This window comes from Balaenoptera musculus, chromosome 1, assembly GCF_009873245.2.
Source record: "Balaenoptera musculus isolate JJ_BM4_2016_0621 chromosome 1, mBalMus1.pri.v3, whole genome shotgun sequence".
In the NCBI taxonomy this organism is placed as follows: domain Eukaryota; kingdom Metazoa; phylum Chordata; class Mammalia; order Artiodactyla; family Balaenopteridae; genus Balaenoptera; species Balaenoptera musculus.
The window spans coordinates 53,511,195-53,536,569 of NC_045785.1; the positions used below are offsets into that span (position 1 = coordinate 53,511,195).

General features: G+C 32.6%; 2 protein-coding genes across 7 annotated transcripts in view; one reads left to right on the plus strand and one right to left on the minus strand.

The window, feature by feature from the left end:
- Window positions 1-25,375, minus strand: part of DOCK7 (dedicator of cytokinesis 7) — a 188,205-nt gene that overhangs the window by 96,495 nt on the left and 66,335 nt on the right. For all 6 annotated transcript variants that reach the window (XM_036849754.1, XM_036849774.1, XM_036849764.1 and 3 more), the window contains exons 15-16: window positions 6,955-7,072; window positions 3,345-3,415 (exon numbers count right to left, since the gene is read on the minus strand). In XM_036849754.1, coding sequence (XP_036705649.1) covers window positions 3,345-3,415; window positions 6,955-7,072 — 189 coding nt within the window. The remainder of the gene's footprint in view (window positions 1-3,344; window positions 3,416-6,954; window positions 7,073-25,375) is intronic.
- Window positions 17,053-25,153, plus strand: ANGPTL3 (angiopoietin like 3). The gene is made up of 7 exons (XM_036849851.1): window positions 17,053-17,640; window positions 18,289-18,399; window positions 20,665-20,779; window positions 21,779-21,892; window positions 22,321-22,416; window positions 24,025-24,291; window positions 24,660-25,153. Exons 1-7 carry the CDS (start codon window positions 17,146-17,148, stop codon window positions 24,842-24,844), a joined length of 1,383 nt encoding a protein of 460 aa, XP_036705746.1. The 5' UTR covers window positions 17,053-17,145; the 3' UTR covers window positions 24,845-25,153.

A 25,375-nucleotide genomic window follows, 5' to 3' on the forward strand; every position in this document is an offset into this window, starting at 1 on the left:
AAGACTAAATTGTATTATCCTTTTGTTAAAAAAAAAAAAAGAAAGAAAGAAAGAAAAAAGGAATCTTTAGACAACTTGGTATCAAGATGGGCTCTCTATGGAATGTCTTATATCTATCATTCCACTGCTAAAGAAATAAATGTTACCTAAACATGGACTAGTTGTGTATTGACTGACAGCTTTAAAAAAAAAAGGAAAAGGAAAAGAGAAAAAAGAAAAGAAAAAATCAGGGAATCCCCACAAACTGCAATGTGTCCCACCGTTTAGAAGGGCTCCCAGCTACTAAGGAATACAACAAATAGCATATTTGATCAAACCGATGGCACTTGCATCTCAATATTCATTGAGAGTGGGCCCTAAGAGCATTTTTATAAGATAGCATGGCTGCTATTTATGATATAGACCTAAAAGGGATAAAACCTTAGCATCCCCATCTTCCATATTCAGTTAGTATCTCTCTGTTGTATTCAATGAAAATACATCCAAACCACATAGTTCCAACTACCTTTAAAGTGAAGCCCATCCCACCAGTTAGGGATTTTTCTCTGACGCTAAATACATCAAATATTCTTCCATCTCAAATATGCCTCAAAAATGCTAACAGGTGTAGATCTGATCACAGAAAAATTAAGTGGCATAAGGCTTTTAATACCCATAAGAAAGATAGCTAATGCTAGCCATCTGAGAATTTGATGACTTTGGTGAATAAAAGATGCTACAGATCTTATTACTGATCTCACTAATCACCACTGAATTATGAGAAAGTTGAATTTACAAGTCATGTTAGACTGTATCATTTTAATTCTACTAATGCTGAGAGCAACAAAATAAAGACCTAGCCACAAACTGAGATACTTTTAGAAAATACAACCTTCTTTATAAATATTTTTCCTGGCTTCTAGTGCTTTAGTTCATTCTTTCCTGAAATCATATTATGTAAAGGCTCTTATGGAAAATTAAACATCTACGAGTTATTCATCAACAAGTATTTTTAATTACCCAACATTAGGCTAAGCACTGTGTTACTTTTGTGGTGGTTTTAAAAATGAACATAAGAAAAATAACCCTCAAAAATATATAATTCAGTAGAAATATAAGTAAGACACACATATATCAATAGCTATGCTATAAAGCAGGGGTTGGCAAACTATGGCCACAGGCCAAATCCAGTCCACTACTTCATTCGTATAGCCTACAAACTAAAAATGATTTTTATATTTTTAAGTGCTTAAATAAATTCAAAAGAATATTTCACTTGAGATATTAAATGAAATTCAAATTTCAGGGTCCATAAATAAAATTTTATTGGAAGACAACCATGCCCATTTATTTGCAATTTACTGTACATGGTTACTTTTGCACTACAACAGCAAGGTTGAGTAGTTGCAAGAGACCAGATGGCGCACAAGGCCTAAGATATATACTATTTGGCCCTTTTTAGAAAAGTTTGCCAACCCCTGGTATACAGCATATAAGGTTAAGTGCTTCAAGAACAGAGCTGAACAGATTACTTCAAGTTTTAGATCAGGGAACTGTCATTTAGGAAGAGATATATGATACGGGCCTTAAAGTATGAGTAGGAGTTCAATTAGAGGGAATCAGTATTACAACAGAAAAAAGATCCAAGAAAGGCCCAGAAACAGAACAGCACAAGATATGCTTGGTAATGAGGCAGAAATACAATCATCAAGATGGAAAAGATGATTGTATATCAGACAAAATAAGAAGGAAGGCAAGAATGTCTTACATTTTGAGTCAGAGCAACTGGAAAAATCATGGTACGATTAATAAAAATAGAGTCAGACAGAGATTGGCTTAGGAAGAGAGTCAAGAACAAATACATGGAAATTGAGAAGGCAGCAGGCATTCGAATGAATATGCCTAAAAGGCCACTGAAAATACATATCTGTATCTCAGAAAGAAGGTTATGAGAGAAAATAAACAGTGCGAACAATCCACATAAAGGTAGAAGTAGTAGTATTTTCATTGAATGTCACTCTGGAAATACATATAAGATTATTTAGGGAGAGAATATTATAGAAAAAGAAGGTTAAAGGCAAAACTTTAGTGTTTTGTGTGGAAGGCCTATGTTTTAAAGAAAAAGAAAAATTAGAATAATTACTATTAAAAAAAAAGTGTTCAAAGGGATGAAAGGAAACCAAGAGAGGGTCATAAAATAAAGGTGAGAAAGAAGAAAGTTTTAAGGAGGGTAAGGAAAAACCATGCTACACAACAGCACTGAAGAAAGACTTTTTTTTTTTAAGTATAGGAAACAAATTTTATGGCAATAAGAGATGGAGCCAATGAAACAGAAGACTGATGATGCAAGAAAAGGAATAACTGATGGAGTCACATTCTGAAGAACCTGGATAAGATCGTTTTGAGAGCAGAGATGAAAAGATCCACACTGAGGAAGGTGTGGGCCATTACCACCTTTGAAACAGAGGAAAGGCAGATCTGCATAGAGACAATTTGAGGTGAAGAGCACAGAAGTTGATAGACCTCAAGTTAGATGGTCTCAATCAACTTCATAAAGTAGGAACACTAAGAGTTAAAGCAAACAGAAAAGAAGTAGGAGTTAGAGATAGGGAAAGAAAAGCTTAAAATAGCTACCGCCAAATGGGAGAGAAGGTAAAAAAGTGACGACAAAAAAATTTACCAAAGAACAGAGGGGCCAAAAGAAGATAAAATACAATAAAATAACTTACTGTAGCCCCATCATATGATAAAATAACATTAATTTGTGACAGCCCTGATTGGCACAATTTTGTGTTTTTTCTCCAATAGCATTCAATAATCAAAAAAAAAGAAGTGGGAGAGGGAGGTGAAGGAGGGTGATGGAGAGGGAGGGTAGGAGGAAGAGGAGGAGGAGGGGGAGGAGGAGGGGAAAGAAAGCAGAAGTTAAAGGTTATCCAGAGTTAACAATCAATTCCCAAAGAAGTAAAAGGGAAAGTCACTGAGTCGAAGATTTATTGGATGTTGCACCAATTTAACTGACTAATGAGTGCAAGCTTAGTAAAGAGTTAAGTAAAACTACAAAGCGTCAGGTGAAAATAACAGGGAAAGACCAAAGGACCAGAGGCCATAATGATAATCAATAACAATATAATAAAAATGAAAGGATCAGAGAATTTGACAGAAGAGATGTTTTGTGCATAAAGTCTTATATTTGAGATGTCTACGGAGAGAATGTGCATCTACAGGTTGAAAATTATAACTTTGATGTCAGCTGTCTTGAATTTGCACATCCAGTGCAGCAAAGCATTTGGTAAACACACTAACGTGAGTGCTAACAATGCCACTGAGAAGTGAGTAACTTTGAAAGAAATATTTGAATTCAGTACCTGTTATGATATACTACGGCTGTATAGGCTTCCTTTGAAAATTCTGAACAGCTAGATTTACCAAAGATTACCTGTAACAAATAACAGCATGTTGAAACTTTGTTGTAATAAATGCTGGATGTTTCAAATCTATGTAAGAATTTGTCTGATTCAATAACTGAGAACAATGGGCAAAATAAGCCCAATGAAGAACAATGTGCCTATAAGTTAAATTGCTTAACTGTATATTTCTTTTCAACTATAGACCCATCTGACATTCAAACATTCAAAAGGTTTCTATCCATTATACTAATATCTATTGGGCAATAAGGTACATTTCTTTCCTTTTTCTTAAAGAAGGTAAAGAATTCATTTTAAAATCTAGATGTAGCACATCATTTGGAATTTACATAAGAAATACGATCCTAGAATGGTGGCATATATCTACTATATAAATTGGTGGCTTCTCCACTAAAACAACAGTCATTCTGAATGTCAAATATAAATTATTTATAAATGATATTAAAATACCCTAATTTAGGTCAAGCTATGTATCCTTTACTTCCAGTACTCCCTGCAAGCTACTCTACAACGGAAGAGGAGCTCCATTCTTATATTCTTACCTATGTGATTGTTTTTTTTCAAATCCACCACATTAAAAAAAAAATACAATACTACTACAATACTTTGGAGAAGGTTTAGAGGTAAAATAACTCAGTCTTGTATATCTGCCTCTCGAATTCTACCAAGCAATACTATGGTTAATTAGGGCAGCGGATTACATAAATGGCTTAATGATGTCAAGGTCATAGCTATGATTACTATGTGACAGGCTTACAATATTATCTAGTCATAGATTAAACTTTTAAGTCTGGCCAGTCATCTCTACACATGCATGAATAGGTATGTGGACATGTCATCACACTTCTATCACACAACTGGTAAAACAACTCAAAGTTTATTCCTTATACAAAGGGGTTAAGTTGCACCATCCTTAAATAAAAAGAACATAATAACAGATATCTGTGTTTCTTTTTGCAACATTTCAAGCAGGTCCTTTTATTTTAAGGGTATGCAAAAGTGTAATAATTATGACTCTCCTGTATATGCCTAATTTCATCAATTTCTAAGACTACCTTACTATGTTTTTATAAAAATGCTGTTCCAGTGCCAGAATTATGAAGTTTATGATTTTATCATATCAACATTGTATGATCAAAAAATTATCTTAAGATTCATTTGAACAGTCTTCATTTTTAAAAAAATAAGCAAATACAATGTGTCTGTGTTTATACATTATTTCAAACCAGCCACTCACATAAACATAAAGCATTATATTTTCATATCACTAATAATACACAAGAGAAAGGAATGCAATACCTTTTTTTCCCTCTGAGAAGCTATTGTTTTTCAAAAAGTAACTTATTTTCATAACATGCAATGATATAAAGTGAAAAGTGTTCCTTTGACCATTTAACATGTATTTTTAATCATTCATCAACATGGACTGAGCATCAATTATGCCAAGCACTATGATAGGCAAGATACAGATATGAGTAAGACATGGTCCTTGCCCTCAAGGAGCTCACAGTCTAGTGGTCGAGATAAAGAAACAAACATATAACCATAAAATGAAACAGCCCATAAAAGAAGTGAGAAGACACTAAGGTAGCACCAAAAGAAGGAGTGGTCTAACTGCCAATATGGCTGGACGCAGCTGGGGCTCTGTAGAGGAGGCTATATGTATGCTAAGACAAGGAAGAGTTTGTTAGGCAAAAAATAAAAACAAATTATTTTACATATACTACGTTTTTCATAAGTTCAAATTCATATGGCCATTCACATATAGGATAACAAAGCATCTGTTTTCACAATCCAGCATCTTTTCATCGACTATGATTAGTACATTCATTCCCTCGGCAGAAATGAAGAGCTAGTAAAAAGCATGAAATGCTCATTCCAAACCTCCAAAATAAATTCTACATTTATTGAACAAATATTTATTCAGCATGTATTACATGCAAGGATCTGGAACAGCTGCCATAGAAGAATACAAAGATGAATAATTTGTGCTTGCTGCTATCAAGATCTATAAATGTTGATGAAACTGAGGCTACAGTGGAAAGGAAAATATATCGTTTTCTTAGTAAGTATTGTAGAAAATCAAAAGAACTTGATTCAAATGACTGCCATAGAAGGCTAAAATAAAACTCTGTAAACAGTGCACCTGTTCTTAGCTCATTTTTATTCCACTAGGGTTCTTTCAGAGGTTGAACATCTACAGTGATAGATATGCTCCTACTCCGTAAATTAAAAATCTACTTTCATGGAACCTGCATTTATTAGTGTCCCACAAATCCTAAATGACAATGTGGGCAGTCAAGAACCTCCGCAATCTAGCCTCAATCTACTGTTCCTGACTTATCTTGCATTGCTCTGGCTCACTGGCAACTCACCACTCTACCTCTGTTGAAGGACATTCTCCAACTTGAATTGCTCTCCTTTCCCCACAGGCTAGACAGATCCACTGCTATGAACATGTTAACCACCTTTGAGGCATTCTCTCCTTCCTCTGAACACCTACACCTTTGAAACCCTATACTACCAATCTTCTAATAATTAGCTCATACCTTGGTTATCAATATTGGCTGCAAAATGTAATCCCTTGGGGAGATTTAAAAATACTGATATCTGGGGCTTCCCTGGTGGCGCAGTGGTTGAGAGTCTGCCTGCCAACGCAGGGAACACGGGTTCGAGCCCTGGTCTGGGAAGATCCCACATGCCGCGGAGCAACTAGGCCCGTGAGCCACAATAACTGAGCCTGCGCGTCTGGAGCTTGTGCTCCGCAACAAGAGAGGCCGCGATAGTGAGAGGCCTGCGCACTGTGATGAAGAGTGGCCCCCACTTGCCGCAACTAGAGAAAGCCCTCGCACAGAAACGAAGACCCAACACAGCCATAAATAAATTAATTAATTAATTAAAAAAAAAAAAAAATACTGATATCTGCCTGGTATCCCACCCCAGAGATTATAATGTAATTGGAATGAGATTGTCTGGGCATTGGTATTTTTAAAAGCTCCCCAAGTGAGTGTAAAATGTAGCCAAAGAACTACTGCCAGAGTTTCTCAACAAAGATGGGAAGAATCATACAAATTAGAATCACCTGGGGAGCATTTTCAAACTATACCACAACCCCATAATACTACCCACCACTTCCCACCTCCCTTACCTGGCCTTTCATTCTAAAGGCGGGGAATCAGGATCACAGATGGAAGAGTAGAGAAGAGGTGTCTGCTCTGTTAGAGTACCCTAGGTGATTCTGATCTGGCCCTCTTCTGAGGTTCATTATTTTAAAATTTTACATATTCTTCTTATATCCTCTAGATTATGTCTTATTCATCTTTGTATCTCTGGGAATGCCTAGCATATACCAAGTCCTCAATAAATAAGACTTCAAATAAACTCATTACTACCTGTACAGGAAGTAATGAGGTCAGAAATTTTGTTTGCAAGATCACATTAATTTCCAGTTTAGAGCTGCCAACCAAGTGATTACCTTCCCACCCCCCCCCAAAAAAAGGTCTATTTGAACCATATACAAAGAATAGGAAATGTAAAGAACATTTCTTACCGGCATGGCATTGCTAGGATCCTCCCCATACATAAACTGGACTTTAACTGTTATATTTCTGGCAGAACCTTGACGGTTGGCAAAATTGAGACTCTGAGGGTATATGTAGAGAAGGTTTCTGTGAAGGCAATAGTATACATGATAGTGAATACATATCTAAAAACACTACGTATCACTACTACACACCACAAAAGGAATAGATGAACAAATACTGGGTTATTAGCATTTGCTAGACACTATGCTATTTTCACATACAATGCTTGATTTGATCCTTAGAGTAGTCGTTCAAACAGATAGCAATCAAATATACCCCCCTTTTGCAGATGAATCGAGGCCCAGAAAAGTTAAGAGATTTTCACATACAATCAAATAAGTGGCAAAGCTGAAATGAGAATACAGTTCAGTCAGACTTCAAAATGCATGTTCTTTCCTCTAGAAGAGGCTTCTGGGAAATAAACAAGTATGAACAGAAACATTATTAAGAAGTTAAAAGACAGTTCTAATATTATCTTAGTTTCTCCAAGCAGATATAAATAGGATGACATTTAGAAATCAGGCTTTTTGTACAAATGTGATCAAGGTTTTTAAGAGGTATAATATTCTACATTATTATTCAAAAACACATATGATAATATGGTAGGTATAACGGTATTAGGTAGTTACTATGAGAAAATCACATTATTACTCTACAATTATTTGACTTCATGCCCAGTTGCATCTTACACAGCTTTAACAGTCCCTGCTGCCAACACAGAGATGAGAAATAATTCAAGGAAAGGCACCAAAAGAGAGGGCTTAAAAAAAAAAAAAAGAAAAAGAAAAAGATTGAGAGTTACTTAACCTGAAAACTAGTGCTTGCTGAGAGCTGATGAACAAGACTTCAAGCATAATAAAACCCTCCTCATCAACTGCTAGGACAATGAAAATAGGTCTAAATTTTCTAGAAGGTGGTAGGGCAATATAGAAATTTTAAATGACCATACTCTTTGACACAACAAACCCACCTCTAGTCTAAGGAGAGAACTGCATATATGTACAAATGGGTGTGTTCAAAGAAATTCATGACATTTTTTATATTAGGAAATAATTATAAAGAAACATGTTCATCAGTATTGGACTAATTAATTAAATTAAGATATATTAAAAGAAGAATACATTCCAGAGTCCCAAAAATGACAATATGCAGCAGTATTTATTAATGCAGAAAGACATACCCAGCATGTTGGATGAAAAAAAAGGTTGCAGGGCAGGATGTATAGTGGCATTAACCTACTTATGGAAAATTGTGAAGAAATAATGGCTGAAAACTTCTCTAATCTGAGGAAGGAAACAGACATCCAGATCCAGGAAATTCAGAATTCCAAATAAGATGAACTCAGAGAGACCCACCCCAAGACACATTATTATTAAAATGTCAAAAGTTAAAAACAAGAAGATAAAAAGAGGTAAAATATATCACACATCTAATGGCACAGAAATACCTATAAACAAGACCATTTCAAAACAATGCTGTGTTGTGAGAGAAGTATGCAGAAGCTATGGGAGGAACAGACAGGTACTCAGTTGATCATGGAGAAGTCTTTTCATCTACTCCCTCTGCAATACATTTGTTGAAGAATTATTGATATTTTTGTGTAGATTTTTCCAGAGGCTGGATTTTACTGACTGCACACTGTAGTGACATTTAACATGTTCCTCTGTGTTTTCTATGAATTGAGAGTTGAATCTAGAGCCTTGGTCAAATTTTGGTGGCAAGATCACTTCATAAATGGTACTGTGTCCTTCTATCAGAAGGAAAATGTTTGGTTGTTGTTTCATTTTTTGTGCAATTAGCAGACAATGATGACCAATGCCTAAATCCATTAACTCATTAAGGATTGCCAAAAGGTGATATTCTATCATTGCTTCTTTATTTAACAGCTGGAATATCTCTATGAAGAGCACTTTTCCCTTATCTACTATTTGCTTTGCCAGTGAGCCATTATATGAGAGGCAAGAATAAATGCTTGATTCTTTTCCATTAGCTGCCAGTTTTCAAAATAATCAGTTGGTACATTACATTCCTCTAAAAGGGATAGTGTCTTTTTTTTAAAGAATCACTTATAAACTCATGGACCAAACATATTAACGGGTTTCAATATTTTGCAGTTATTATCTTTATTGGTGTTCAAATTGTACTATCTTTGACAAGTGAAAAGGTCGATTCAAACTGGCTCATGATTCCTTTTGATTCAGTCATAATAGTCTTTGACGGCTTCTTACTATCTGTTACGACAAGACCTTCCAGGCTCTTCTTGTACACTTTTTTCCCAAACCTGGAATCAGCCATTTCTCCAAGGAGTTGGGGTTTTTGAATGGGTAATGTTTTTCCAGGCCACTCATTGTGGGTTATTCATTGTTTCTAGGCCTTTTAAAGTTGAAAGAGTTAGGGGAAAATGCTTTTAACATGAAATATATCCTGAGTTCATAGTGATAATCCAAATTCAAATTCAAGAATACAAGGTTTTTATTTATTCTTTTCTATCTTGTACCTATATATCATTTTTCCTGTGCTGAGAACCATTCTCAAGGACATCAACTATGAGAGAACTAGAATATCACTTAATTACTCTCATTGTGTATTATTCCAACAAAGGAGTCTTAAGGAACTTCAAGATTATGTGGTCATCCAGAAGAAGATGAGCCTACAAAGACTGATAAGGCACCCACAAAGAAACAGAAGGAAAACCATGAAAGTACAGTGGCAAGGAAGCCCAAGGAAGACATTACAAGCAGAATTATAAGAGTTAAGTGTCAAATGCTATTCACAGACCAAATGAGGTAAGAAATGAAAAATGTCAACTGAATTTAGCAACTTCAAAGTCACTGGAAATCTCAGGCTGAAAACAGACAAAAGTAGGTTTAAAGAGTAAGTAGGAGGTAAGAAAATGAAATAAGTGAAATTCTGAAGAGTGTAGCTGAGAATGGGAGAAAGATAATGCAATAGCTGGAGATAGAACATAGGGATTCTGGAAGCTTTTTAAGATTGGAAAGGTTTAAGTTTGATTAAATCCTAATGAAAAGAATTTAGTTGAGACAGAGTTTGCATACACTAGAACAAGAATGTAAGATTCCTGAAATGGTGGGAGAGAACACGATCCAAAGCGCATGATAACAGATCGGCCTTTATTATGTTTATAATGCCTCATTGTGACATTTATTGAGTATGCAGTATACTAGATACTGAGAATATAGAGATAAAAGACAAAGTTCTTGACTTGATAGAACTCACAGTCTGGAGGGAGAATAAGACAGGCAAATACTTATAATGTAGTATGATAAATGCTATGAACATAGAATGTCACTGGGGCCCACAAGAGGACTTGAAACTAAAGAATCTGCCCATAAATTTCAGTGAGAAATTTGCAAGTAGGATAGACATGCAAAACACACAGAAAATCAAAACACATCATGCCTTCCCCCACCCCTCAATTTCTGCATTTGGATTACTACTGTTTTAGCTTTGTGGATATGGACATAACTGGCCCCTTCCCATCTTTTGAGTCTTAGAAAGCTTCACTTTACCTCCCCACATAACACCACTTTGTTATTCCATTCACAACTCTTAAATAATCTGCTTAAGATAATCCCAAATTATCTTGTTTGTTTGTACATTATTTCTTGTTTATGTATCTCCTTAAATAAAGCCCAAATTCCATGAGGGCAAGGACCTTACCTATCTAGTTAACTGCTATATTTCCAATGCCTAGAATAGTTCCTCATATGAATAAATGATTGAATGAATGAATGAACAGTACAGAACTCACATAATATTTAGTTACTTAACTCTTCTGGAGTTCGAATTTTCATATGAAATGCAAATTAACTGAACATTAAGCTATGCTTGATTTCTAATATAAGCAATACAACTTTAAATTCAACTTGTTTATGAAGGTGAAAGGCATGCGTTTAGCCCAGACTCTTTTTCATTTGACTGCTAACTCCACTAATAAATTTCCACATAAACCCAGTAAGTCTTTACCGTGCATTTATAATACTCCTTCAGAGGAATTTTAAATCAGTAGAGAGAAGGTAGATGAATGAAAAGTGTTGAGTTGCTGAGATAGCTGACTGGCCTTTTTTAAGGCTGAATTCATATTTCACCACCTCCTCAAAATAAATTCCAGATTAAATCAAAGTTTTAAATAATAAAAATAAAACCATAAAAGTACTAGAAAACCTTTAAAGAGACCATATTTTATAGGTGAGGAAGGCATTTCTGAGCATGAGCCACAAAAAATCATAAAAGACAAATTTTAAAGCCTCTACAGAGCAGGGGATACCATAAACACAAGTGGAAGACAAAGGACAAATTGGAAGAACACTGTTTGCTACACACATGACAAAGAGTTAGTATCCATCACATGCAAATAATTCCTAAAATTATTCAGAAAGAGACAAACAAAAAAAGGGTGGGGAGTTTGATGGGGGGAGGGAGACTTAGATAATACTCAGGTAATTCACAAAGAGAGCAAGACAGACAGCAAAATAAACTAGATATATGTGCCTACTAGGTTTATCAATATTTTGTCTTTCTCATTTAAAGCACTGGTAAAACTTCATGGGAAAAGAGGAACTCTCATATACTCCTGGTAGGGATATAAATTGGCACAATCCTTTTAAAGGATAATCTGACAAGAGAAATCTACTTTGAAAGTTAACGTCTATGAACTTATCATATGAAAATATTTATACACAAATATAAACACATTTTCTATGCATATTGTTTGTAACCAGAAAATTGCAAGCAACTGAAATGATCATTGACAAGCAGATGATTAAATTAAGGTGCATTCATATAATAAAAGATTGTGCAGCCATTTAAAAGGATATGGTAAATCTATAGGCACTCATATGAAAATAAATTTTAAAATGTTATGGTCTTGAATCAATTTATATATATAACACGAGCTATACATAACACACTCCCATTTGTGTTAAAAAAAAATTACATTTAGGTAGTCATCCAAGGGAACTGGTATGATAGACCCCAAAATGTTAATAGGGAAGAGTCAGCATTTTTATTTTGTATAGGTTTTTCAAATATCTGAGTTTCCACAATAAATACTTTCAACATAACAAATTAACATTTATTAATAGTGAACATGAGAAAAAAGCTAAGATAAATAAAATGACTCCTTCAAAGGTCACTCATCTTCTGGACCTCTGCTGTCCTATAATATGGTCTAGTGAGACTATAGAGTACTTGATCTGTACCTGTTCTAACTGAGATATCCTGAAAGTATAAAGTACATACTAGATTTGGATTAAACAAAACATACTATTAAAATTAATTTCACTTGTTTCTTTTCAGTTTTTTACACATATAGCTTACACTATATTTCCATTGGACAGTGCTGTTCTGGACAAAGAGAGGAAAAGGGAGCTAATGTATTGATATTACTCTGGCATTATTCTTTAGTTACTATAAATATTTCTATTTATAAATATGCTTTTCTCAGTTACTTTTAGAATCTTTCTACCAAATATATTAATTCAAAAACAAATGACCACAGTTTAAAAGGAAGAAATTACTAGTGATACTATATTCAACAGACCCAAAATGCCTTGTGTTTTATTTGGAACTCAAATCTCCATAAGATTGCACAACCTGGGGGAGGATAAAGGACTTTGCTTTGCTTAGAATTTAAACAAAGCTCCCAAATGTCCTAAAATTCTATGCAGCTAAGAAATTTTGTATATTAGTTCTTTGAAACTAGGAATTCTTAAATTAGGTCTTAATTTTGCTTAGTTTCTTATTTTCTTTGGCATAAAAATTTTAAGTTTTTATAACATTACTGGTTACATCTCATCAGGGTTCTATTTAAACAGGCACAAGTTCAAGCAAAGATTAGATTCTGCCTTTAACAATGTGTACTCAGACAGGAGGCATTAAAAGGTAGATGTAAAAATCATTTACAAAATTACTACTTTCATTACATTTCCCATGTTGACACTCTTCCACAGCTTGTAATTAGGCAAATTATTTATTTTAATTATATTCAATAACATGTCAAACTATGATAAGAAAAAAAATTATCCAGATATTTCTACCCAGAGACAATATACTATAAACCAAGAATATGCAACCGCTGCCTCTAATCTATCCTTTAGGGTTACATGTGAGGAAATATATAAATTGTGCAAAAAGTGTCAATACTCCAGCAGAGTAACCAAATAGAAGGAAATTCCTTCACACAGCCTTTCTTTGGTATTAGTGTCCAGTTACTTTCATGCACTGGAAGGGACTACTTTTCAAATTCCTTTCTCTGAAAAGAACCTCCTATATCAAAAAGGCGTATCTTTTATATGCAAATTTTGTGTTTGAAAAACTCCAGTGTTAAGACTTTATCATTATCTTACTCATTCAATAAAAATGTATGGTTTCTCCAGCAGGTTAGGCATTATACTAAAGTGCTGTATAGGATATAAATTTAAAACAGATATAGATCTTACCAATGAACAGCTTATAGTACAATAGAGACAAGAAGCTGGCCCATCTCCATTCCCCCTCAACTAGAAAATGGATGAAATATCAGGGTCAATAGTTTTAAGCCAGAAAAGTAGACAGTTTAGTTAGGAGAAGTTTCGAAATATGCCCTTCAGGACCAATGATCACAACACTAACATATCTCTTTTAAAAAGAGAGAGAAAATTCAAATTTCTTCACTAGTTCAACATACACTTCTATAATTCCATAACATGTACCAGTGGTAAAGGTAAGATGAAAATGAAGAATAAGGAAAAATATTTTGTTTTTCTTCTTCATTAGTGGAAGTATTTGTATATTTTTATTTACTTGCATTCTATATTTCTCTTACAAACAGAAATATTTATGTGGTTCTGTATTGGACACTTAGAAAAAGTATACAGGCTAAACAAAAGACTTAATTCCTTGTACTTATCAAGGTCCAAGAGACCAAAACTCAGAAAAACCAGACTCTAGCAAAACTTCCCAATTTATGTCACCTTAACATAAGACTAGATAATATTTACCAATAAAATATTACAGCAATATTACATAAGTGCATTGCCTTTTTAATTACAAAAGAATACTAATACATAATACTGTGTAGTGTTTACTAAACACTAGGTAGTGCTCTAAGTGCTTTAAAATATTTTTAATCTTTATATAACTCTATAAAGTAGACATTATCTTCACTTGATAGACAAGAAAACAGAGGTCAGAAAAGCTAAGTAATTTGACCAAGGTACAGAAAAGCTAAGTAATTTCACAGAGCTGAAGAACAGCACAGCCAGGATTCCAATTCAGCCAGTCTCTCTCCAGAATCAAACTCTTAACCACTGTAGTTTACTACATCTACTGCAACTGTTCTATCCAAAAGCCCTTAATCCTAAATCATCAAAAGAAAGGGTCTCTGTTTTACTCCAGGAAGAAGCATTTCTAAGAATGGAAATTTGGAAATGATAAATTTTGTAAAGTTTTGCTTGATAATTTACCATTTAAACTGAAATTCATTATGTTAAAACTTTTCCCTTTGCAAAAGAGCTGTTGCATTTATGAAAAATTTCATTTAGATAGGGCTAATCACACACACATACACACACACAAATTAAAAGGTCATTTCATGGATATAATAACTAACATTTTGAGTACTTCCTATTTGCCAGACACTGTTCTAAGTACTTTACACATATTACTTCTTTTGCTTCTCCTTAAGTATGTACTAAAAAATACCTAACTTACAGAAGAGGAGACTGAGGTGTGGGAAGGTTAAGCAACTTATCTAAGGCAGGATAGCTAGATCTGGCTTCTGGACCAGACCATAGTCTTATTCCAAAGACCACACTCTTAACAATTTTACTATATTAATTTGTCAAGATAAGGCATTTTAAAAGTATTTATTATTTTCTCAAAAAAGTTCTTAATATGAACACTCAAGAAAAATAATCACTTATAATTTAACTGAAACATTTAGTATTTTTCCTTTTAACACTAAGTTAGAAGCACAGTGGAACATTATTTTTAATCATACTATTAATTTTTTGGTTTTGTTAAATTTAGATCATGAATATTGTTACCAAGCACACAAACTTTAGAAAAACTTATAATGGGCAAATAGTTTCTGACATTTTAAGTATTGGGTTGGCCAAAAAGTGCCTTTGGTTTATAAAAAAAAATAAAAGACACATTCTTCATTTTCACCAAGAACTTTATTGAACAATGTATTCACTCTTTTGTTCCACTACCTTCTGCCATTTTTAGGTAACTTCATAATTCCATCTTCCCAAAACTTTTTATCTTTTTGAGTGAAGAACTGTTCCAGGTGCCCTTTACAGTCTTCCAGGGGATTGAAATTTTTTCCATTAAGAGAATTTTGTAAAGACCGAAATAAATGGAAATCCGAAGGTGCAATGTCTGGTGAATACGGTGGATGAATCAGAACCTCCCAGCCAAGCTTAACATACAGTCTTGCATTATCCTGATGGAATATTATGCGTTTTCTGTTGACTAATTCTGGATGCTTTTTGTTGAGTGCTGCTTTCAGTTGGTCTAACTGGGAGCAGTACTTGCTGGAGTTAATCGTTTGGTTTTCCGGAGGAGCTCATAATAGAGGACTCCCTTCCAATCCCACCATATACACAACATCACCTTCTTTGGATGAAGACCAGCCTTTGCTGTGGTTGGTGATGGTTTATTTTGCTTGCCCCACGATCTCTTCCGTTCCACATTATTGTACAGTATCCACTTTTCATTGCCCATCACAATTTGTTTTAAAAACGGAACATTTTCATTATGTTTCAGTAGAGAAGCACATGCAGAAGTACAGTCAAGAAGGTTTTTTTTCACTTAACTTATGTGGAACTCAAACATCAAAGCGATGAACATAACCAAGCTGGTGCAAATGATTTTCAGCGCTTGATTTGGATGTTTTGTCTATGTTGGCCATCTCCCGTGTGGTATAAGGTTGATTGTTCTCAGTTAATGTCTCGGTTTGATCGCTACCAACTTCAACTGGTCTACCCGACCGTGCAGCATCGTCCAGTGAGAAATCTCCAGCACAAAACTTCAAAAACTACTTTTGACATGTTCGATCAGTCACAGCACCTTCTCCATACACTGCACAAACCTTTTTATGCATTTCAGCTGCATTTTTACCTTTCTTGAAATAATAAAGCATAATATGCCAAAAATGTTGCTTTTTCTTCCATCTTCAATATTAAAATGGCTACACAAAAATTCACCAATTTTGATAAGTCTTTTTTTAAATGCACACTGATATGACAGCTATCACATACAATCTAACAAAATTGTTTTGAATGAAGTTAAAGACAACTAAGTGCTACTAGAGCCATCTTATGGAAAAAACTGAACAAACCTTTCTTTTGGTCAACCCAATATTTAATTCTGGTTGACTTTAGAAAACCACATAACCTATTGGTCTTACAGTGGGCACTCGGAAAAGAGGCTAGAACATAGAGACATAGACTATAACAGAGAAAAAGGATGAAACATCTTTTAATGTATGGGATTTTGTGATAATATACAAATATGATTTAGATAGATTATCTGAAGCAAAAAGATATACTAACAAATAATTACAATGACAAATAATAAGGAATATATAATCATATGTTAGCTTATATAGAGTACCATGGGAATGCAGTATTACCACCACCTGCAGATGTGGAGGAAGGTTTCACAGAGAAGGCATTTTTTTTTAATCGATCACTGTTTCCAAAAAAAACTAAAATACAATTTGGGAAATGTATACTTAATTCATTAATTTTTCCTCAACTTTAATGATGAATTTATCAGTCAAAAGAATTTGGTATTTACTTGTAAATCTCTTTAAAAATCATGACAAATTAAAATGAGCTTTCAAAAACAGGTAGATCTCATAACACTGAAAGTGCAGTTTATAATACAGCAAAATTAAATACAATAATCATTTTAAATGACCTATTAAATTCTTTGTTCATTTCTTTGACTTCATTTAGCATTGATCTAACTCAGTGTGGAAGGTTACATTCATACAAGTTTAAACAGCTTAATGATTAACTATATTCACCTGCCAACCTTACTGTTTATGAGGCAAATAGTGTTATATAGAGAGTTCAGAAGTCTCGGTATGCTTACAGGAAAAAAACAAATTCCAAATCGTTTTAAAGTGAATAATTAGGATAAAAATGTACACTATTAAGCTCTTTCTTTTTATTGCTCCTCTAGTTATTTCTTCCAGAATTGACCAAGACTATTCATCATTTGATTCTGTATCTCCAGAGCCAAAATCAAGATTTGCTATGTTAGATGATGTAAAAATTTTAGCCAATGGCCTACTTCAGTTAGGACATGGTCTTAAAGACTTTGTTCATAAGACTAAGGGCCAAATTAATGACATATTTCAAAAACTCAACATATTTGATCAGTCTTTTTATGACTTATCACTGCAAACCAATGAAATCAAAGAAGAAGAAAAGGAACTTAGAAGAACTACATCCAGACTGCAAGTCAAAAATGAAGAAGTAAAGAACATGTCACTTGAACTCAACTCAAAACTTGAAAGTCTCCTTGAAGAAAAAATTCTACTTCAACAAAAAGTGAGATACCTGGAGGACCAATTAACCAATTTAATTAAAAATCAACCTGAAATTCAGGAACACCCAGAAATAACTTCACTCAAAGTAAGTATAAAACAAAGAGGGTTCATAATTATGTTTTCAATGTGGATCTTTTTTAAAAAATATTTTAAAACATGCTACTTGAAATATTTTGTTGAACTGTTGAAACAGTATATTTTTCTCATGAAAAAAAGACTCCAGGAAATGAATTTTCCCATTATAATTTCAAGTTGGTTTTTGTTTCCCTAACATTATTTATGAAAATAACTAAACTTTGCATTTCAGATGAAAATTACAAGACAGTTAAGCAATGAAATTTAGAACACTAAATTATTATACTATTGCAAATTACTGGAGGCAAGTCAAAAGCTAAAGGAATATAACTTGTGTAACTATTCTCCCATCTTTAAAATATATAAAAGTAATACAGTTAATGGAAAAGATATTAAAATACTGTTTTTTTTTCATTTAATTGAAATAGTTTAAAGTTCAGGAAATCAGATTTTAGAGATGGTACATTTTAAATAAAACACAAAAACTAAAGTATGTACTATGTGAAAGAAGAATACAAGGGGAAAAGGTTTGCCAGTACCAGTTTTCTAATCCAGTATTAGTTTAAAAAATTAGATTGTGATAGTGTTACAGGAAATAAAAAAGTCTAATTTAACAAAAAAGAAAGAAACTTCTAACCAATCTATAATCTATGTCCAGACTTTTGTAGAACAGCAAGATAATAGCATCAAAGATCTTCTTCAGACCGTGGAAGAACAATACAGACAATTAAATCAACAGCATAGTCAAATAAAAGAAATAGAAAATCAGGTAAGTCAATATTTTAATAGTATGTCCAATCTTTTACGTAAAATTTAGGTTTATGAAAACACTTGACCCTAAAATTATTTTAAATAATTATAGTTGGATAGTGAATAAAAGGATCACATCAGCATGATCATTAGGTTTGCAGGCTCTGAAGCTAATAAACTACCTGGGGTTGAATTTTGGCTCTAAAACTTTTGTGTGACCTTGAATAAATTACTTAACCCCTTCTCAGTTTCCTCATGCACTCTATGTAGATAATAAAAGAACCTGTCTTACAGGACTGTTGTGAGAAAAAAAGAATTAATTCATGCAAAGTATATCCTCAATATAGCAGCCAAAGAGATTCAATTAAAATTTAAATTAGACTATCTCTCTCTTTGTTCAACACCGCACAATGGCTTCCGGTCTCACTCGTAGTGGCCCATAAGACCCAGATGACTCTTAATCATCTCACTGACTTCATCTCCTGTACTCTAGTCACACTGGCCTTTTTACTGTTACACAAACACATCAAACAGGCTGCTATCTCAGGGTCTTTGCCCTTGTTGCTCTCTGTCTGGAATGCTCTTCACCCTGGTATCTGCATGGGCCCACTCTTACTCACTTTAGGTCTTTCTCAAATACAAAATTCTCAAAGAAGCCTTCCCAGATAACTTAATCAGAAATTATAATCCCCTACACCCATGCTTGAAACCTGCTACCTCCTTCATTACTCTCTTTTCTTCCTTAACATTTATCCCTATTTAACGTAATATATATTTGAGTTATTTATCTTGCCTGTCCCTGCACTAGAATGTAAGCTCTGTAAGTACAGAAAGTTTCTTCTATTTTTTTAAATTGCTATAGCTCCAAAATATAGAACTCTGTCTGACACATAGTAGGCACTTAATAAATACATGTTAATAAAGGTAATGTCACATTTAGCACAAAGAAGTCAATAAAAACTTACTATGATTAATATTATTATTAGAAACTATATGTCTAATAATTAAAGTTTAATACCCAAAAATATAATTAATCTGCAATGTAAATAACTGGCTAGGTGAGCAAGGGAGATACGTGTTTGGAATAAAGCTATGCCAAAATCTAAGATTTCCAATATATAGTACCATAGTTCAAAAATATTAATTAGTAATAATACTACTAAACAGCTGTTCAAGAGAGTTTCAAAAATAATACAGACCTGAAGAAACTGGTATAAAAAAAAAAATAGATGCCAAGAACTATAAAACAAATACTACCAATTTCCACCAAACAAACACATTATGTTTCAGTAATTTTATGAATCATAATTTTAGTAGGTTATTTTTGCTAATTGTCTGAAAAGGGGTTTTTGCCAGCTAGTTTTGATTTCCATAATTTCCTTCTTACTATATGTTATTTTTCTAATTCTTTTCCTATATCTTTTATTATGAGTAAATTAACCTGCTCACAAAAGCAAAATGTCACTATTATAAAATAATATACATCCTGTCTAATAATAAAATGTATGAAGAATTCAACAATGAATTCTAAGTTGGAAGAAGCCTTAAATCATCTGACCCAACTTATTCAAATTTAAATTAAGAAACCAAAACTGTAAAGTTAAGTTACTATAAGATCACAGTTACTTAGTAGAAAAGACTAACATCCAGTAAGTGAACTTTACAACGGATCTTTATGCATTATATCCTAGGAAATGCCATTTATGCTGACATCAAAAAACTAACACTAATAACACATTACATACTCTGCTCTTCTCAACCCATCAATAAGAAAAGCTATCGGTCAATAAATTGCAAACCCAGCACAACAGACAATGAAATATTGAATATATTGAAAGTACACAAATAAAACTGCCCATTTGTTACCTCTACAGATATGATTACATGTCAAAAACTATCAAGAAAGTAGCCTTGTTCAAATTATGTGCTAGGTCTTAAGACCTACAACTGAGAATTATGAAATTTAAAATCTGCCTGTGTCACTGAACAGAACGTATATTACATTCATATAAATAAATAGAACATATTAAAATATTCTAAGTAAAGTCTCTGCCTTTGATCTTACTGTTTTTTGATCAATTTCTGTTTTTTGCCTTGTCTTTCTCTATTTTTTTGAACTCTTTATGTGCCTGATTAAATATTCTGAGAACAGGAAGTCTGTATAATATGTATAGCATTGCTTATCCCTCTTAACATCGAAAACAATAACATATTATGAACTCAGATTTCCCCTAATTGTATATTCAGTACCATTTTTAAAAGTAGATTTATATTCTTTTATCAGTTAAGAAGAACTGGTATTCAAGAATCCACAGAAAATTCTCTTTCTTCTAAACCAAGAGCACCAAGAACTACTCCCTCTCTTCATTTGAATGAAACAAAAAATGTAGAACATGATGGTAAGATAATTTGGTGGGTTTCCTTCTTGAAACTAATATCGTCAAATTTTTCTTCTTTGACATTTCCATCAAAAATCTCTATTCTCAGGGCCTGTTCTAGACTAACTAAAAGAGAAAAAAGAGATAAATCCAACAAATATAATGTGTCAACCTAAATTAGATCCTGGTGATTTTTTTAAACCCTATAAAACATTCTTAAGACAATCGGGAAATATAAATATAGACTTGATATTAGATAATATAAAATTATTATTAATTTTCTTAGATGTAATGATGGTATTATAGTTACGTAAGAGAATAATCTCATGTTTAAGAGATGCATGCCAAAATATCGAAGGGGTTAAGGGGCATGATGTTTGCAAATTCCTTTCAAATAGCACAGCAAAATACATATTTGTATGTATTTGTGTTTATAAAGCAAATACGGCAAAATGTTAACAACTGTTGAATACAGATGAAAAGATTATGGCATTCTCTTCAATGTTTCTACTTTCCATAAGAAAAACAAAAAAGATGGGGGAACAAAGTCTCCATTCCTACCCAAGCTTTAAAAAAAAATGATATAGTTTGAAAGCACATTTATTTTTAATGTAATTCATAGAGGAAAAAAGTTCTCTGTTAGTTTCCTCTATGTATGTTCACTCTTTCCTCATGTATCTGTTGACTACCTGCTATGCACCAAGCACTATACTAACATGTCATATGTAGTATTTTATTTATGTTTTTCCTAGATCTAAGGGAAAAAAGTGTTTAAAATTCTAATTTTGTCACTTTTCTTAAAAATAAATCAGTTTGGTAATAACTATTTTGATATTCTTTGCATAACATGCCATCTAATAAAAATGCTTTAGTATAAAGTACCTTTTCAATAACACATTACTGAAAAAGACTGAAGGCTACAGTCACCACAATTCCATAAAATGTCAAGTAAAATCTCAAGCTCTAAAGATATCATTCTTTATTACTGTATCTTACGTAATAACATTTCGTTGATTCTAGACATTCCTGCTGATTGTACCATCATTTATAATAGAGGTGAACATACAAGTGGCATCTATTCCATTAGACCCAGCAACTCTCAAGTTTTCAATGTCTACTGTGATGTTAAATCAGGTAAAACGAGCCTAAGAGAAAATAGACAGTAGCTAGCTCAGGTTACTCACTACCTATTAGTAAGGCTAATCCTGTTATTTTTGTTCTGAATACATATAAAATGAAATATATATAACACAAGTAGTTATACAGATCTAGTACTTATATTTGTCTTGTTTATGTATTTACTCAGGCATTTACTCAATATTCTCCATTTTTTTCTATAAAATAATCTGAAATGACCTTTGTCAATAAGTTTATTAAGACAAATTCATTAGTTGCCCTTCACTTAACTTCTTGGGCTCATAATAAATAATAAAATGTTATTACCATAACAACATTAATAATACCTTGTACAGCCACCAATTAAAACCAAACAAAAAACCGTATTTTGTTACAACTATCAGCATCAGTCTACTGAAAATAAACAATCTGTTCATTATATTCAGGTAGTTCATGGACATTAATTCAACATCGAATAGATGGATCACAAAACTTCAATGAAACTTGGGAAAACTACAAATATGGTTTTGGGAGGCTTGATGGTAAGCTGACTTCATTCACTGGTTAACTTAAAAATATTTATTAACAGCCTATTACAGACTGGGCATTAGAAATACAACAATGAATGAGGAACACTCCTAGCCTTCATATAAATTATTAACAAATAACTACACATTTGTAAGTACTGAACTTATTACAAGTGTCTTTATTTGAATTATACTTTTCACAATTACATGTCTATTCTATGTATACTTATCACAATTTAACTGGATGGCTTCTAATTATCATAATTATAATTATCAAAGATAAATTTGATTAAGTGCTAAGTGCTTCAAATAAGTGCTAAATGCTATGAATGGGCTACAAAGAAAACCATCCTTATCACTGGTCATTCTACTTTCTTATTAACATTTTAGATATTAACTATTTGGAAGTTGGAAGGCACAAGGAAGCTGTCAGATGTACAGTACAAAATGTTTAGATTTCAATTATTTAAATATGATAAATGTATACTATACAATGTGTGGTTTAAAATAAATTTAGTTTAATTCAATGAAAATTATTATATTTTGATCACAAAATAAATAAGGTAAAAAACAAAATAAGCAAAATAAAAATGACAGAGGTTTAAAATCCAAAAAGCACATTATAAAAATCCATGAGTGATGTACATGTACTCATTAATAAAGTGGATAACATCCATTATTATATCGAATTTTTAAACATTCAGTACTACTTGATCATTTAAACAATTCTGTATTCAAGCTACCAGTTAAATCCCTAACTAAAAGGTAGAATCAGTGATATGTTTTGTAGCTCCAAATCTTCTGAGAGTGAGAGTCTAGAGTACTCATTTATTTCTACAAGAAAGTAAGCCATTTGTATTTTGCAATTCTTAAAATGAAATCTACAAATTCAACAGCAGTAAGGAAATTTTGACTTTTTTTCCTTAAATACTTTAATAAAAGGGATAATTAAAGAGCGAGTAATTGTGATAGAGAGATCTATTTGTATTTACAATGTTATGTTTTTAATTCCAAATAAAATTGTTTACTTATAGAGAAAAGTTATTAAAAATTATGCTTTTTAATTTAAAATGTTTTTTAAAATTTATTTCCTTCTTTTTCTACAAAGAAAACATATATAACAAGCAAATATCAAAGGCCAAGATTATATTTGAGGAAAATTACATTATTATCCAAGTCTCTGGAAATACTTAACAAATCTCTTGATAGTATATTCATATTAATAAATAGCTGACAGTAAAGCCAGTACATATAAGGACCCAGAAGTTAGATAATATTTTACCAATGACTAGCCCTAAAAGTACTTATAATAGTCTAACATGTTTCACCTGTGAAATATGCCTGATAATATCCATTTTAGAAAGGATAATCAGACTTTAGGTAGGCCTATTACTATTTTAACACTTGTTGTATTTTAACATCTATTACTATTTTAACATAACTATCTTCAATAAAATTGTTTTAAAAAGAAATATTTTACGAGACTCTAAAATAACCAAGGGATTCAAGACTAAAACATCTAATCTACTTACACCAAAAAAGAAAAAGAACACTCTCAAAAAAAATAGTCGCTGCCTAATCTGCAGTTAACAATCCACAGATTTTTACAACTTTTCTTTTCAGGAGAATTTTGGTTGGGTCTAGAGAAGATATACTCCCTAGTACAGCAATATAACTATATCTTACGAATTGAGCTAGAAGATTGGAAAGACAACAAGCATTATATTGAATATTCTTTTCACTTGGGAGATCATGAAACCGACTATACACTACATCTAGTTGAGATTGCTGGCAATGTCCCCAACGCACTCCCGGAACACAAAGATTTGATGTTTTCTACTTGGGATCACAAAGCAAAAGGACACTTCAACTGTCCAGAAAGTAATTCAGGTATCCTCTTCCTAATATAAATACTTTATTTTCAAAGCTTCAAAATATCTTCCCAAAGTAATAGCTAATATCTTTCAATGTCAACTCTTTAAAATCTGAATCCAATATAAACATTTTCTCTATAGGTAAACGTCTCAAGGTAAGTGTTAACTTGATTATAGTTTGAGTACGTATTTTACCTCTAACTTTTCTCAGATATTTTATTTTTGGTCAGGTATATGAGACTTGTATAAATTCTTTTAAATTGGAATATATGTATACAACACTGTCATATTTATAAGAAATGAAGATATACTCACTGGGGAAATATAATAACAGTAACTACGTATGAGTTTGTATCTATTAAACTGCGTGTCTATCCTTTTTAGGAGGTTGGTGGTGCCATGATGTATATGGGGAAAACAACCTAAATGGTAAATATAACAAGCCAAAAGCAAAAACTAAGCCAGAGAGGAGAAGAGGAATATGCTGGAAGTCTCAAAATGGAAGGTTATACTCTATCAAATCAACCAAAATGTTGATCCGTCCAACAGATTCAGAAAATTCTGAATGAACTGAGGCAAATTAAAAAGCCAATAAATTGAACATTAAACTCATCCGAAATTACTGTGGTTTAAAAATCTGGTATTAAATCCCTAATAGAAGGCTTTAGAAATAAATTCTTTACATTAAAGCCACTACCAACTTAATATTAAACATATCATCACATCACCTCAAAGAACACCATTTACCTTTGTCAATCAAAATTCTTATGATAATTTATTCATATATTTTGTGACGTGCGAATCAATTTTAGATGGTCACAATCTGAATTGTAACCAATGGGTGAATTTTTAAATAACCTTTCTAAATAAAAAACTTAGATTTTTATTTTCAAAGTCATCATGTGAGCTGATTTTACAACTTCCTCAGTTTAAAAACTACTTTTCTTGCTAAAATTCTAAACTTGAATAACTATAAAGGACTAATAATTGTACATTTCTTAAATGCTGTAATATTAATTTCAAAACTAAAATTCAGTCAGTTCAGAGTACATGTGAAAATCGATAATATGAATCTTAAAACTGATACTTCATTTTGCTAC